At 23.6% G+C, this 16,088-nt stretch overlaps 1 protein-coding gene across 1 annotated transcript; it reads right to left on the bottom strand.

Annotated features, from left to right (window-relative positions):
* Positions 1–1,482: 1,482 nt before the first annotated feature.
* On the bottom strand, positions 1,483–15,837 carry Bm5951 (Uncharacterized protein; the record flags this gene model as incomplete). Its single annotated transcript, XM_043079976.1, has 13 exons — positions 1,483–1,679; positions 1,824–2,034; positions 2,335–2,521; positions 2,938–3,019; positions 3,782–3,948; positions 4,221–4,383; positions 4,700–4,776; positions 5,015–5,120; positions 5,377–5,522; positions 5,700–6,207; positions 6,554–6,688; positions 7,167–7,284; positions 14,509–15,837. The coding sequence occupies 13 exons, from the start codon at positions 15,835–15,837 to the stop codon at positions 1,483–1,485; spliced, it is 3,426 nt and encodes a 1,141-aa protein (XP_042935910.1).
* Positions 15,838–16,088: the final 251 nt, after the last annotated feature.

Below are 16,088 nucleotides of genomic sequence, written 5' to 3'. Positions count from 1 at the left end.
TAGTTAATGAATTGATGGCTTTTTTGCTTTTGCTGTAATTTTGTTGATGGTTTTTTGAAATTGTCTACAAAAAGTTTTTTGATTTTTGCAGTAAATTAATCAAATTTGAAGCAAATAAATAATTACTTCTGGATAATCTCGATAGTAACCATTTACTGTTCTCAACAAATGTCTATGAAATAGCAGCATTTTATTCTTAAAAGACTTAAATTCCATAAAAATAGCATAATTCATTGCGCTTCAGATAAATTTCCATTGCACTGAAAGGATTTCTTTTTTTTACATGAATTTTGACAATCAATTTGCCAGATTCAATATTGCACTCAGCATACAAAATTTACAACAGATACATACCGGAATATACAGAGAAGATCATTCAAATATTCATTATTAATCGTCCCAACTATGTTTTTTTTTTTCTTTTAAAATTTAATCTTTAATTTACTTAACTGTTCTTGATGATCAAAAATTCCTTCAAATTTTGTTGGCAAATATTTTGAATGAAAAAAGGTGACATAGTTAAATTTGAAATAGTTCCACAACAAATTTATAACAATAGCTAAATAAAATTTTTAACCTGTGATTTTTTTCAGTAAAATAAGGAATAAAAAAATGTTATATGGTTTTTCAGTGTTGAAACAGTTTAGTTTTACTTTATTTTACATAATATATTATCCCTTCAGTTATCCCAATGCAATTAATGGAGATATATAGGTATTGCAAGTAATTTGGATAAATTACATAAGAAAAACAATTGCACATAATGCTGTAGCAAAGAAATTTTTAGCTAAGTAAAGATCATATGAATTAGTTAATATATTGCTATGAGTAGAAAAGAAGAAAGGATATGAGCTAATATAGAGTAAAAGTAAATAAAATTTAATATTTCAACTGAAATTTCTTTTTTCTATTTAGATTGTCAGTGTTAATTTTGCTATATGAAGAAGTTTAGTTCTTTTCATGTATGTAAAATGTATTGCAATTAATTACAAAATGATCTAAATAGTTACAAAGTAATAAAGGTTTATTTAAAATTTTTTACATCCCTTAGTTTTACTTATTTTATCTTAACTAAATCTTTTATTAATTCCATTTTTAACTAATGTTTAAAAAATGTAAATTTTTTATTAATAATACAAATTGTCATTTTTTTTTTTTGAAAAAAAATTTCATAAATTTTATGAAATAATTACACATAAGTATTGATAAATAAGAAAATTATATGAAAAATAATTCCATAAAGCTATTAAAATGTTATATTAATTTTATGAAAAAATTTTAATAATTAAATATCTATTTGTATTAATAAGAAAAAAAGAAAATTAGATCAATATATGAAGAATGACTATAAAAGGAAGGGTAATAATGATTACGATTATAGTATTGCTATTATCATTGGTATTATTATTAATCCTATCTGAAGTTATGATGAACTAATGATAACTTTTAATTTTGGTATTGTCGTTATTGTTATTATTATTATTATTGTTGTTGTTGTTGTTGTTGCTTTACTACTGTTACCTTTGAACAGTGTATTGCTAATTTAATTGCTCCATACTGTTGTGGTCGTCGAGAATAACGACAATACCCGTAAACACTAATCGCCAGTAACGCTGTTAATGCTGATAAACCCGTCCAAATAGTTAACCATAAGCGAGATAAGCAATATTGCTTCGACGCTGCAAAATTGTATGTTTGAAACATTTATAAGCTTTTAATGAATGGTAATTAACTTAAAAAATATCAAAAAATTTCACTAATTTTTTTTTGTTCTGTAAACTGTTTTTTATTAAACTTTAAATTTAATAATTTTTAAAACAAACAATTATCCTTTAGCATATTTATATGCCTTTCGTGATCTATTCGATAATTCTTCGAATTACAATATTCATCTTTCTTATCACCGAAACAAATATCAGCATAAACATGTTGCTGAGATGATTTGTGTTCTCGTCGTTTCCTGATCACTTTTACTTCTTGATCGGATAACAGGGCATTTGTAGCTGATGTTATCAAATCCGGACAAAACGGTGGCTGTAATAGATAAAATAAGAATGCATAATTTCTTCATAATTCAATTTTAGAAACTGCAAATAATTAACATTATTAAAATATTATACTAATATTTGTAGTAATCACATTTACTACATTATCATAAATATTTGTAACAATATTATAATATTATTAATATACAATGATATTATACTTTTCGATAATATACTAATAAATTATTATGATAGTTTTATTTTCATAAAAATTAAAATATACCAAGAAAAAAGCAAACAAACATAAACGAACTAACAAAATTTTGATAAAAAAAAAAAGAAAACTTACAGATGGTATACTATCACAACTTGTTAAACCGGATATAGTATCCGGAATATCAGTGCATATTTCGATTGAGCATTTGATATTTAACTGATTAATATCTGGTACCTTAAATGCATGCCAATGAACTTGTGCTGTATCATGATATGTATCATAGTGTGGATGACTGAAGATATTGATATCTGTTGAACAACTGAAAATTATCACTGCTATATTTCTTGTTTAAAAATTTTGTTTGTTTAAAATTTCACATTATTGTTATTGTTATAAAAAATAATAATAATAATAACACTATTATACTTTTTGTATTATTTATTTAAAAATTTTTCTAAATTCAAATTTCATATTCTTTATTTAAAAAAAAAAAGAAAAAATGAGAAAAGAAATAGCTAAATTTCATTTATACTATTAAAAGCAAAGAGTGACAATTGTATTAACAAAAAAATTATCTAACATTATCATTCATTTCAACTTTTTTTGTTATTGTTTTTTCTGTTCATTGTTGTTTTTTTTTTTTTTTTTTTGTTTTGTTTTGTTTTTACCATTTCTCAGTAAATACGAAATTTACTTTTGATTTTTCGAAAAAAAAGCTTGACTATGCAAATATACCCTCGTTCATCGATCACCATATATTCGTCATTACTAACCGTATCCCGAACTGTGCAATTCCGTACATGAAAACCGTAAGCATCTGAAAGTTTTCTTTTTCTTCTTCCCTTTCTTTTTTTTTAATTTAAAATTAAATTTACATTAGAATTTTAAGAATGCAAAAAAATATTGTATTAGAATTGTTTGATTAGATATATCTTTAAAATATTTTTGATATATATGTATATCAGTTTCATTTACTTCAATAAAAATAAGTCATTATTTATATGTATAGAATAGAAAAGAAGAATAATGCAATAATGCTAACAAGAAATATTAGTAAATGAAAACAAAACAAAAGCTTTTTTTGTTTTTTAAATATATTTATAATTAATTCTTTGAAGCATTTTAGGTAATTGAATGAGATGCAATTGATTTATTATATAAAAAAGTTTCTATAAAAAATAAAAAGGTTAAAAATGTAAAATTTTATTTTTTCCAAATGTGCAATGTGCTATTTCTAATCAACCATTAAAATATAAGTCATTAGCAAATCGTTAGCATAAGAAATCATATATCTTACAAAAATTTTTTTTTTCTGAACATAGAATTCCGAGAAGAAAGAGAGAAGAACGTAGTAGAATTGTACAAAACTTTAAAATTACGAATTCTGATAATTCAGGAAATTAATGATAACTTTTGAAAAATATGTAATACGTGAAAATAGAAATATGATTAATCTTATAGAATGTTCCGAAACTAAATTATCCATCAATTAATTCAATGGTACAAAAAAGAAAAAAGAAAACGAATTATTAAAATGCTAGAAAATTCTGGAATTATGTAAGAGTATAATTTTATAAACCTGATTCGGGTAGTAAACTCCATTCGATCCTCATCGGTTGACCAAGGTTGACAACGTCTACTTCAGTGCCATCATCACCGTGTCCGTGTTCTTCTTCGGTGACAATTCGCATCATGCATTCCGGAATTTGCGCTTTATGCTCCAATTTCATTGGTATTAAGCGTAATCTGAATTTAAAAAAGTGTCATTTGTTTTGAATTTCTGTGACAAATCAATAATAGTCAATAAATAAATGCATGGAAAATAAAAAATCATTTGATAACTTCCTTTTTTTTTTTCAAGCAAATATCACTTTATTGCCAAATTTTCAACTTTTCAAAAAAAAAAAAAAAAATCAAGACATAGAGTATTATTAATTATCAAACTGTAAGCATAAAATTTCATCGAATAAAATTTATTATAAAAGAAATATTTAAATAATTGTAATTTGATTATATACTCTTCCAATGCTTCTTCAATATGTTTCGGTATTATTTGCTTCTGATATTGTACTTTTTGATGAACACATTGGGTTAGAAATGATTGCATTGTGCTTGTATTGTCTTTTTGTTGAAAAATAACAATAATTTGCATATGATATTGAGTTTCTGGTCGTTGTTCTCCTAAAAATTATTTTCAATTAAATGAAATTTTTCAAATATTAAATGAAGTAATTCTGATAACAGATAATATATGAAGTGATAATGAGTTAATTGTAATATGGCAAAATTAAAATCCCATTGTATTTCTTAAAATTTTCCAATTTAACAGTATCGTAATAGTCTAGTTAATGATTACTGATAACAGTTAACACTAACAAATTGTAAATTATCAAAAAATATTAGAATATTTTTGGTTGAAAAATTTTGAGAAAGTTTTTTAAATATTTAATTATTAATGAAATGCAGTTTATTTTATAGAGAGCACACTAAAAATTACCGCTATTTCGCATACCGCATGTAGAATATGGCATTGTCACTCTAATCAAATTTGCTTCATTAAACGTAAAATAGCATCTGAAAAAAAAAAAAAAAAAAAAAAAAAAAAAGGAAAAATAAAATTAAAATTTTTGAATATGTAAAATGACAAAATCAAATTTTATTAGCAATTAATTGAATTTAGTGTAGGATGTTGTTGTTAAATTGTTAATTATTTGAATTAAATAATAATTAAACATCCAATCCATTATGTATTTTTGGGATTAAATTTAATTTTATAATTTATGAAATAATAAAGTAAAGGAAATGAACAAACTCAGCAGCAGGTTTTCGATTATGAGCAAAAATTTGCCCGGTAAATGGAAATAATGTGGTAATTTCGAACTGTAAACCATCCTCTTTACAGATTAGACGAGCTTTACCTAAAAATTGAAATACTTGAAAATATTTTTTTTCAAAAATAACCCAAAAGTGAAGAATTGAAAAAAAAATTGATTTTTATAAAATTTCATTTTGAAATTTTCTAACATACCAATTTGAAAAGTATGGAAAAACCGGTAAGAAATAATACGTATTTTTTTAACTAATGAAATAATAATGCATTAAAAATTTCAATGTATAAATATAAATTAGTTTAAGTTTTTTTTTTTTTTCAAATTTTAATAAAATTAAACTGACCACGTAAACGATTAAGAACAATTCCAGTAGATACTGTGGTACTATGTAAGGGTACTGAAGTTGTTTCGATTACATTGTGTATATTGAATGATGATAGTGATGATGATAATGATGGTGATAATGATGATAATGATGGATAAGACAGTCTTGAAATATATTTTCAAAATAAATATTTCAAGCTGCTGATAAAAAATAAATAATTTGAATTTTATAAATGGTTTTTTCCTTGAAAAAAAAAAAAAAAAAAGAAGCAAATGGTAATAAACAAATTAATTTAAAAAAAAGTAATAATAGCATTAAAATGATATGAAATGAAGACTTACGTTGATATTTGTAATGGTTGAGAAATTATGGTACTATTTTTATTGATAATTTCCATTTCATCCATTTTATGTTTCATTTCTATTTCTGATTCTGTCTCAGTCTTAGGAATAATTGTTGTTTGATGTAACGATAGCGTAGTATTGTTTACTGCAGCTAATAATGGTTTAATAGTAAATTTAATGCTTGATGAATGATCATCGACTAATTCCAAATCTGTTGTTGTCAATGTTGTTGTTGTTGTTGTGTCATATTTTTCAGCAGTATTTTCAATCGTTGTACTTCGTCCTTCTTCCAATAATATTTCATTAATTGAAATTGTTGAAATTGCATTTACCGGAAATGTTTGCTGATTTTCATGTGGTATTTGCATGAGACAAGGAGAGGTGACAGGTGTGACAGTACTAGTAGCAGTTGTATCAGTTATTATAGGTTCAGATGTAGTAGCAAATGTGTATTCTATATTTGCTGCATAATTTGTTTCATCGTTTTCCACACTTACAGTTGTCACTGAAATAAATTGTAAAAATTTATTAATTCCTCTCTCCAACCTAACAGTTGATAATTTGACAAAAGAAAGGAAAACAAAAAATTCAAATTTAATTGATTGAGAGAATTGTGTAGAGTTTAAAATAAAATGGAACAGATTTCTATATCAAATAATGCTGAATAATAAAGTATTACAGAAATTAAATTTCTATTAACTCTATTAATTTACATAAATTTTGCATTCCTTTTATTATTTGTGTTAAATTTAAACTTAAATTTGAAGTTTAAATATGAGAAGATATCATCTAATCTCTGAATTTAATAGATGAAAATTTCAATATCAAATCTTTTACATTCAAAAACTCACTGATATTAGCACAATCAGTTGAAACTCTCGAATTTTGTTCTGTGCTATCAAAATTAATATCAGCAATTTGCTTTTGTTCATCAGAATAATCAATAATAGGCATTGCTGCCGGAGGTGCTGGGCCGAGATTTTTACCTGAAAGTATATTTATAATTTAGCGATAATTTATGCAATATTCATTTAAAATAGATAGAGTGAAAGAGAGAGAGAGAGAGGGGGGAGGGGGAGAGAGAAAAAGGATAAGTGGATGAAATAAATTATAAATTTTTAGGATCACAAAAAAAGATAATAAATTTAGATTTAAATATGAACTTGAATTACTCAAGAAAAATTCATTATATAATATTGTAAAGTTTTTTTTAAAAAAAGGTGACAATAATTTTCTCTCATTCCGTTTACCGGTATAATATAAATAATAATTTTCTGTTATTCCGGATAAGTGACAAAGAAATTAATCAATCAAATTTGTTCTTTTTCACATACTTGTAATTATTTACTTACTTTATTATTATTTACTTACTTACTGAAATTATTTACTTACTTACTGAAAATAATTTGAATATGATTTATTGTTAAAATTTTTTATGCTATCAAACTAAAATAAAAGCATTACCATCTGCTAATTGTGTTTCATAATTAGTTGTAGTAAGTTGTACTGATGGATAAGTATTGATATCAGTATTTCTGGAATTGAATGAATCCTCGGATGTGGCAGCATCTTGTGTTACACTCTAAAATAGCAAAAAAAAAAGAGAGAGAGAGAGAGGGAGAGAAAAGAAAGAGAAAAAAAATTATGAAAATTTTACATATTAAATAATTCAAATGAAGAAAAAAGAGTTAAATTTATATTAAAAAAAAAAAAAAAAAACTGAAAAATTACTTTAATTTTATCTCAAAAATTGAATAATTTCTTCATATTTCATATTTAAATTTATCCTAATTAAAAATTTTGTTTCTTTTTTTTTTTGTTTAAGCAAAGAAATATAAACTGTAAAAATTTTGAACTGTTTTAATAACAAATTTATTCCATTTTTTTTTCAATCTATCACATATTATCATTAACTTAAAATTTTCATAAACTTCAAAAAATGTTGATTTTTTAAAAAAATTTTAGCAATTTTTTCGACATTTTTAACAATTTTTACCTATCATATTATTTTCATAAATTTACGAAAAAAACTTCAAAACTTTTAAAATCATTTAAACATTTAGAAAAAAATGAAATCACTCCTCTTTTGTTTTTGATTCTATCATATTTAATTACAAGAAAAAATTTTTTTTCGTTAAAAATGAAAATACAAACAAAAAAAAAATTATTGATAAAATCAATTATAAAAAATTCACGGAAAATGTTTATTTTATTTTATTATTTTTTCACTATAAAAAAAAAAGAAAAACAAAACTGAAACAAAATATAATAAAACCGGAATTATTTCTATAAAATGCATAGAACATTTAGATTATAGGCCTGTGCATTAGTTATCTATTTTGTTCACTTAGGTATGTGACAAATGCGCACATCATCCAATTAATATTGCCGTGAAACAGGTATATTAACTTAGAAATGTCATCGAAGAGACGGATTTAACGATAAAATGAAATTTACATTTTATTTGAATAATGAAAAAGAGAGAAAAAAAAGGAAAAATAGTTAATCGTTTTTTTTTTTTTTTTTTCACTGATTTTTTCCTATTTTTTTTTTCTTTGATAAGAAAAAAAGAGAAAATTTTTTTAATCTATCAAAAGATCAAGAATGTAATTAATAATTATGTGCTGAAAAAAAAAATTAGTAAAATAGAAGAATTATTGGATGGAAATAAAAAAAAAATTAGTATAAATTAAGTAAGTTTATAAAAGTAATACAATCTAATTTTAACACAGAAAAATAAGGCAAAAATTATTGGTAAATATAAATATTAGGTGAATTAATCATTAATGCTTATCTTTTCGTATTTCATTTTATTCTTTCTTTTTTCTTCAATTAAAATTTTGTTATAGTAAAATGTTTGAACAATTTCATCAATTTCTAAGCAAATGATATTTTTTTAGTTTTGCTTTTCAAATTTTTAGATTAGTTTATTGAAGCAATATTTTTTTAATTTATTTTCTTTCTTTTTCATAATAGCAAGTAGTATGAGTTCCTTTTTTATTTTTATTTTTTGTATTTATGATATTTTTACATTATTTAATACATTTTTGAAGCAATTGCTATTAAATTAGCAGCTATTATATAAATAATAAAAATAACATTTTTAAATTTTCTCACCGTTAATTTTTTCTTCTTATTCTTTCATTGCAAAATTAAAATTTGCATGTAATTAAAAACAACCTAATGATTGGACATTTAGACATGAAGAGATATTTTAACAGGTCGAAACAAACCAAAATTTGGATGAAATCCGGTTCTATTAAATGAGCAACAGCTACCCTTTCCCGTCTCCTTCCCATGAGATGCCCTGATACTCGGGCATTTCCCTCTCTCCCCCACAGAATACTTAATCACATCATTGTTGATGGCCAGTTCACTTCTTTCTTCTTTCTTTCCAATCATCTCTTTCATCTCCTTTAGTCATCGTTGTCACTGTTATCGTCATTGTCATCGTCATCGTCGTTCTCATCGTTTGTCATCGTTGTCTACATGATTTCAGTTCAAAAAGAAATTTTACTCGAACCAAATGATATGACAACAGTTAGGCAGTAGGAGTGACAACAACAGCGAAATGCTCCACTTTCAATTGTATGCAAAATAAACATCAGATTGACCGACTGAGCCAGTCTTCTCCGCTTAATTTGTCTCTCAAATTTATTTTGTGATTAGATTATAGCTATGGTTGTAATGGAATCACCCTTATAGTGATGCTTAGTGTAATTTATGTAATTGATGTGCACTACTACAGGTAACAAAGGACCTTGGTAACACAGTAAGGTTTGAAACCAAGCTGAAACAAGCAAGATGATAATATTATACTTAAGATAAAACTAATAATTATGAAAATTCAAACAAAGTATGATAATATCAGAATTAAGATGAAAATAATGATTATGAAGATTCAAGCAAAGATGATAACAACAAAAAAAAAAAAAATTAAAAATTAAGATGAAACTAGTGATTATGAAAATTTGAACAAAGATGACAACATGAAAGTGACTATGAACATTAAATTGTAATATTAGATTAGTAATTAAAGTAAAATAAAGTTGAAATCAAGCAGCTAAAGCAATGATTTCAATGCTTGAAGCACATCAAGAAGACGTTATCACTGGTGATAATTACCAAATGATTGATTAATTTCTTTTTTCGTAATTATCAATAATCATTTTCTTAATTAATGAGGAAGTGATTAATAATTAATGAAATGAAATTTAAATGACGTGTTCATGAAATGTTTTAAAATTTTTATTAAGAAGAAAATTTTTTCCCACTTTAATCTCTGAAAAATTCTGAGAAAAGTTTTTTTCCCAATAAAGGAAATCATTATATTTTCTAGCAATAAATTTCCGAAATGAACTTATAACTGTTAAATACGTTTTGTGACAAAAACAAAGTAATTGCTATAAATCTATTATAACTATTATTTTTTTTTTTTGCTTTTATCACCATTATTATTATTATTATTATTGTCATTATTATTGTTATTATTATTATTGTCATTATTATTGTTATTATTATTATTATTATTATTATTATTATTATTACTACGTAGATATTATTTTTATTGTCGTAATTTCCTCATTCTTATTATCTGTTTTCTAAAAAAATACTTTTTGATTAGAAAATGTTGAATTTTCATCATTTTTTGATTTTCAAAAAAATAGAGAAAAATTAATATTTTTATAGCATAATGGAAATGCTTATTGAATGAATAATTATTCATTCAACAAAACAAAAAAAAAAGAGTTTTTTTCCCTAAAAATTTTCTTCTCCATTAGTTTTTCTAAAAATAGAATTAAAATGTAAAAATGAAACCTCAAATTATTTGAATTTAAAAATTTATTACAGTAATTATTATAATACTACAAAAGCTATTATTATTGTTGCCAAATTGTCATAATAATTACTAATGTCCATTAATGGAATGGAAATGAATACAAAACGTTTGAAAAAAAAGAAAAAAAAAAACGATACACACATTAATTATATTCGTTATTACCTTTCTACGTCAATAATTAAAATTCATTTTTGATTATTGTTAAAATTACTAATTATTAATTGATTGAGATATCTAAATAATATTTAACTTATTTTTTTCCTGAGGCAAATATAATATTAAACTGAAATAAATCATGCATATATTTATATATTATTTTAATATTCATTATTTATTAATATTTTAATATCCATTATATTCATTTAATATTAATATTCAGTGTTAATTTTTCTTTTTTTTTTTTTTGCATTCTACTAGAATTGCTTTTTAATTATGATAATTGCAAGTGCGAAATTATTATGTTAGAGAATGATATTTAATCATTTATGCAAAATTATTATGTTCGAGAATGATATTTAATCATTTATCTTTTCTCCTTATTATCATGATAAAAATTAGATAAAAAATGAAAGTAATTTGTAATTAAAATTTGATAATTCTAAAAAATTATCGATTTAATTTTTGCAATTATTAATCAACTTTATGAGGTGACAAATACTATTTTATCGAAGACCGATCACAAATGGTCACTACTACTATCTCGTAGATGACCAATCATAAAATGGTCATTGCTTCTTTTTTTGTCAACTATAAATATCACTTTGATAAATTGAACCCTTTACAATATTCTCATCAAAAATTAAAGAATGACTTAATTTTCTTTTTTCCCTTATAATTATCATAACATCGACTATATTATGTATTCAAATGCGTCTTTTTCCTGTAAAAAACAAATTCAAAAATTCAAATTTTACAATTCAATTAGATAAATTTTATTATTTTTAATTTTTCATATATGAGAAAATTGTCGAAAAAAAAAAGAACAATGAATGACAGTGAATATCTTTCATTTATTTAAATATTTCAGAATAAAAAAAAAAAAAAATTAAAAAATTTGCCTTTTTTTTTCTCTCTTTTTTTAAAAACAAAAAAAAAGAACAGAGAGATGAAGAAAAAAAGTGAAAAGGAAGATATGATAGAATGGGTTAATGATCAGATAATGCAAGAAATGGAAATTAAATCGATCACATCTGGTTTTTGTATGATAAAAACAATTAAATAAAATGTTTTGTTCGGCATTTAAAAGGATGTACAATCATTAATGATTTTTTTTTTTTGAATTTTTTTTTGAATTTTTTTTCCCTTTCGTCTTTATCATTAAGAAAAAAGTTAAAACAGAATTTTAATATAAAAGAAAAAAGAAAATTTAAAAATAGTTTGAAAAAAGCTAATAAATTAAAAAAAAGATTTTTAATATTAGATTAATGTTTACAATGTTCAAAACAAATTACTGCTAATTTATGTATGTATATATTAAGTTTTTACAGAAATTTTTTTTTTTTTTTTTTAATAAAATTTGGAGGAATTTTTTTGATTACTAAAGTAAATGAAATATTCAAAAAAATTTTAAATGAGATTTTGTTTTTTTTTTTCGAATATTTAAAACAATAAATGATGTTAAAAAGTTATAATTCAATGACATAAATTAAATAATGAAGTTTCTATTATTTTTTTGATATGGCAAATCTTAGAGAGCAAAATTTATTCCCACAAATTATTTTTTCCCTTTTCTTTTTATTTATTTATTATTTTATTGTCATTGCTTTTATTTCTTTCTGCTATTGATTTTGCTAGTGCAGTAGTAGATGTTATCATTTTATCATTGAAATAGATTAAAATGAAAATATAAAAAAATAAATGAAAATTATTATTAATGAAAATTAATTATTATTATTAATGTTGAAATTACTTATCATTCCATTAATTTTACAGAAAATCTTTTAGGAAATATGCAAAAAGATTTTTATATAAGCTAATAATTGTCTTAAATTTGAGAAAGAAAAGAAAAGAATTGAATGAAAGGAAAAAATATTGAAAGTAAAAAAAAAAACAAAAAACATTAATTAATCAAATAATTCAATTACGTAGGAAAAAATCAACTAAACAATAAAAGGTAATTGTTTTTTAATTAATAAACTTAACAAAAAATTAAATGAACGAATTTCCTTTTGTTTATCAATTTTAATTGATGCATTAAACATAAATGTATTTATAATCAGTGAATGAAAGAGATAAAAAGATAATTATGTGAGATTTTTATTTTAATGAATTACTGAACATTAATTACTTCTCGAAATGTAAACGCCAAAATATTCCAATTAAACATAATTCAAATATATTTTCTCGAAGAATTTCACACATTATTGTTTTTTTTTTTTTTTTGATGTCTTAAATTTCATTCAAATATTCATTTGAAACAAATTTACTTATTTCTTCATTTATTTGTTTGTTTGATTGTTTCTTTTCTCTCTTTTTTTCTTTTTTCTTTTCTTTTCCTTAATTTTTCATTAAAATTCTCATAAAATAACAATGATGAAAATTCCCTCCAAATGTAATGAAAATATCTACATGTATCATTATTTTCATTTAAATGACTATTTTACAAAAAAAAAAAAGAAAAGTGGAAGAGAGGAAGAGAGAGGGAGAGAATAAAGAAAAAATAAATAAATCCAAATTTCACATTTTTAACGTTATCATTTCGTTTCAATCTTTGCATCGAAATAATTTGCTCCATATTTTCAGACATAAAATTTGGATAATATTACTAAATCTTATGCTTAAGACAAATAGTTTAAAAGAGAAACTATGAAGCATATTTGCTTTTTTTTTTTTTTTTTTTTTTAACAGAAACAATAACAACGATGACAACAACAATAATAACAGCTACAATAACAACAATAAATAATGATAATAATAAAGCACTACAGCTGCATATATCATCGTTCATGCTAATTGTTTCACCGAATAAATATAAATTGAAATTAATATGCCATTCTTTGAGTTAATTAATTGCTGATTAGAGCTGTTTAAACTTATTAAAGATTTAATTATTCGGTAACCAATAATCAATTAATTCTGTGAAAATCGACGAAGAGAGAGAAATATGTGAGATTTTTTTTTCTAATTTATAAATAATTACATATGATTAGATTTAAATTTATAATTTCTTTAATCATTACATTAAACAATTAATTTGATTTTTATAATTTTCGTTTCTTTTTTCTCTGTTTAATGAAAAAGCTTTTATTTTTAACTTTTTTAAATTTTAATCAGCTAAGAAAAAGACAATGACATTATTCACACATCATTTAAATAATCTGATGAAAATTGCAAAATTTATTTTCAATTTCATCGTTTTCAATCTAACAAATTTTATTCGATATTTCGATTACGGATATCATTCGATGTATGACACAAAATTGGCAAATTTCGTCCAAGCGAAATTTATGACAAATCGGACGAACATAAATTATAAGGCGAGGAAATGTTTAATGTTCACTTAGTATTACTGTCTCTTTGCTAATTTAAATTCCTACTAGAATTTTGCAAAAAAAGAAAAAAAAAGTTGAATATGAACTTCGAAAATAAATTAAAATGCTACGAAATTTAAAGAAAAAATTAGCATAAATCAAAAGAAGAATAACATTTTGAATTTTTACAAACAAAATTGATGATACTTAACAGATGATGCTTTCAAATAAACAGCAACCAAGTAATGATAAACACTACCAGGTGTTTTTATAAACATTATTTTATTTTCTTTTTTACTGTAATTTAGTCATCCTCTATATTTTAATTTATTAAAATAAAAAAATGCAAATAATAAAGGAATATATTATAAAATTATGCATAATTGTCATCGTTTTCCTTTTACCGTTTGTCAAACAAAAAAAAAAAAAAAAATAGAAGTGAGAGTTAATGTGTAAAAAGAAAACAAACATATAAGTAATTAAAATTAAAACTTACCGACTGCAAATCATATTGTGAACCATAATGTAATGATGATGATGATAATAATGTAGGATGATTGATAATTTGAGCAGAATAAGTAGAATGAATAGAAGGAATAGATGGTAAGGTAGTTACTGATTCATAAATCCCCAATTTTGGATTGAATGGTATCAATGGTACTGAGTGAAAATCATTATAGATACCGCGATTTCCAGGTGCTGATAATAAATAATACTTGTTTTTGGCATATAAATTATTAGATGAAATATGATTTGGAATGATATTTTCATATATACGATGAGTTTGCAATGTTGTATCAAGCGGTTGTATGAAATCAGTCAATTCGGCACCACCGGCAAATGGTGGTATTGGTCCAACTTCGGTTAATTTTACACCAGTATATTCACCATGATTTCTTGAGTTCATTTGTGAAATATGATAGGAAGGATCTGATGAAGGAGGTAATAAGACTGGCTTTTGAAATTGCTGAACATCCGATTCTAGTACCTTAATCCCGGTATGCAATTTAGAAAGTTTTAATGTAGTACCCTGTTGAGGATTACGATCTCTTCGGCTATTAATATTTGAAGGATTATTGCTTAGCAGAAGTAATGGTGGCAATTGTCCATCACTGGTGCTATTATCTTGTGGTATATATAATGATATCGCATCATTATTTTTTAAACAATCGCTATCGTTGCAATCCTGTCGATTTTTTAACCTTGGAAAATTTGATGGAATTAATTTTGAAATTGAAGGTGAATTAGCTAATTCTATATTCTGTGTTTGTTGAAGTAATTTTGATTGTTGTTGCAATAGCTGTTGTTGTTGTTGTTCATCTTCAACAATAGTAGTACTAATAGTACTAGTAGTAGTAGTAGTAGTAATTGTTTGGCTCAAGAATCGATCATCATTATTTTGAATGCTTTGATCAATCGATAATATATCATTCTCTACAAATCTTTGTTTACTTCTTATATCATCATCATTTTGAACAATATTTACATCCAATTTTCTACCTTGTCTTAAAGCATGTAATCGTTGAATAAAATAATCACTAGCATTTCGTCGTATTCGTATTCCAGCTGAAATATCTTCTGAACCATAGCGGTCTGAGGATATTACCGTAGAAGATGATGATGATGATGATGATGATGACGATGATGGGAATGAATTAAGGGATTGTATAGCTTCCACCTGAGTACCATTGTTGATAGTTATTAAAATAATCAGTATAGCAGAAATAATTTCCATTGGGAATAATGGATGATGAAGCAAGGAACAGCAACGGTTGCCGAACATAGCACATATTCCCCGTGATACCACCGTCTTCCACGATCGCATAAACGGAACACCAGCAAAAAGATGGTTCGTTAAATTGTATGTTTGCTGTTGTCTCGTTCAGATATGTTTATCTTTTTTCCTTTTTTGTTTTTTTTTTTTTTTTTCTTTCTTTTTTTGCTTTTTTTTAAATGAAATTATTAACACTCTCTAAACAGCAATAAAAAGTGCGTTTGTAAAAATAATTCAAACGATAGCACTAATAAGAATATGAAATAAAGCAAACATTTTAATTAATAAAGGTAAAAATGAAA

This window comes from Brugia malayi, assembly GCF_000002995.4.
Source record: "Brugia malayi strain FR3 genome assembly, contig: Bm_v4_Chr3_scaffold_001, whole genome shotgun sequence".
In the NCBI taxonomy this organism is placed as follows: Eukaryota; Metazoa; Nematoda; class Chromadorea; order Rhabditida; family Onchocercidae; genus Brugia; species Brugia malayi.
This window is presented reverse-complemented; position numbering and strand designations above follow the sequence as displayed.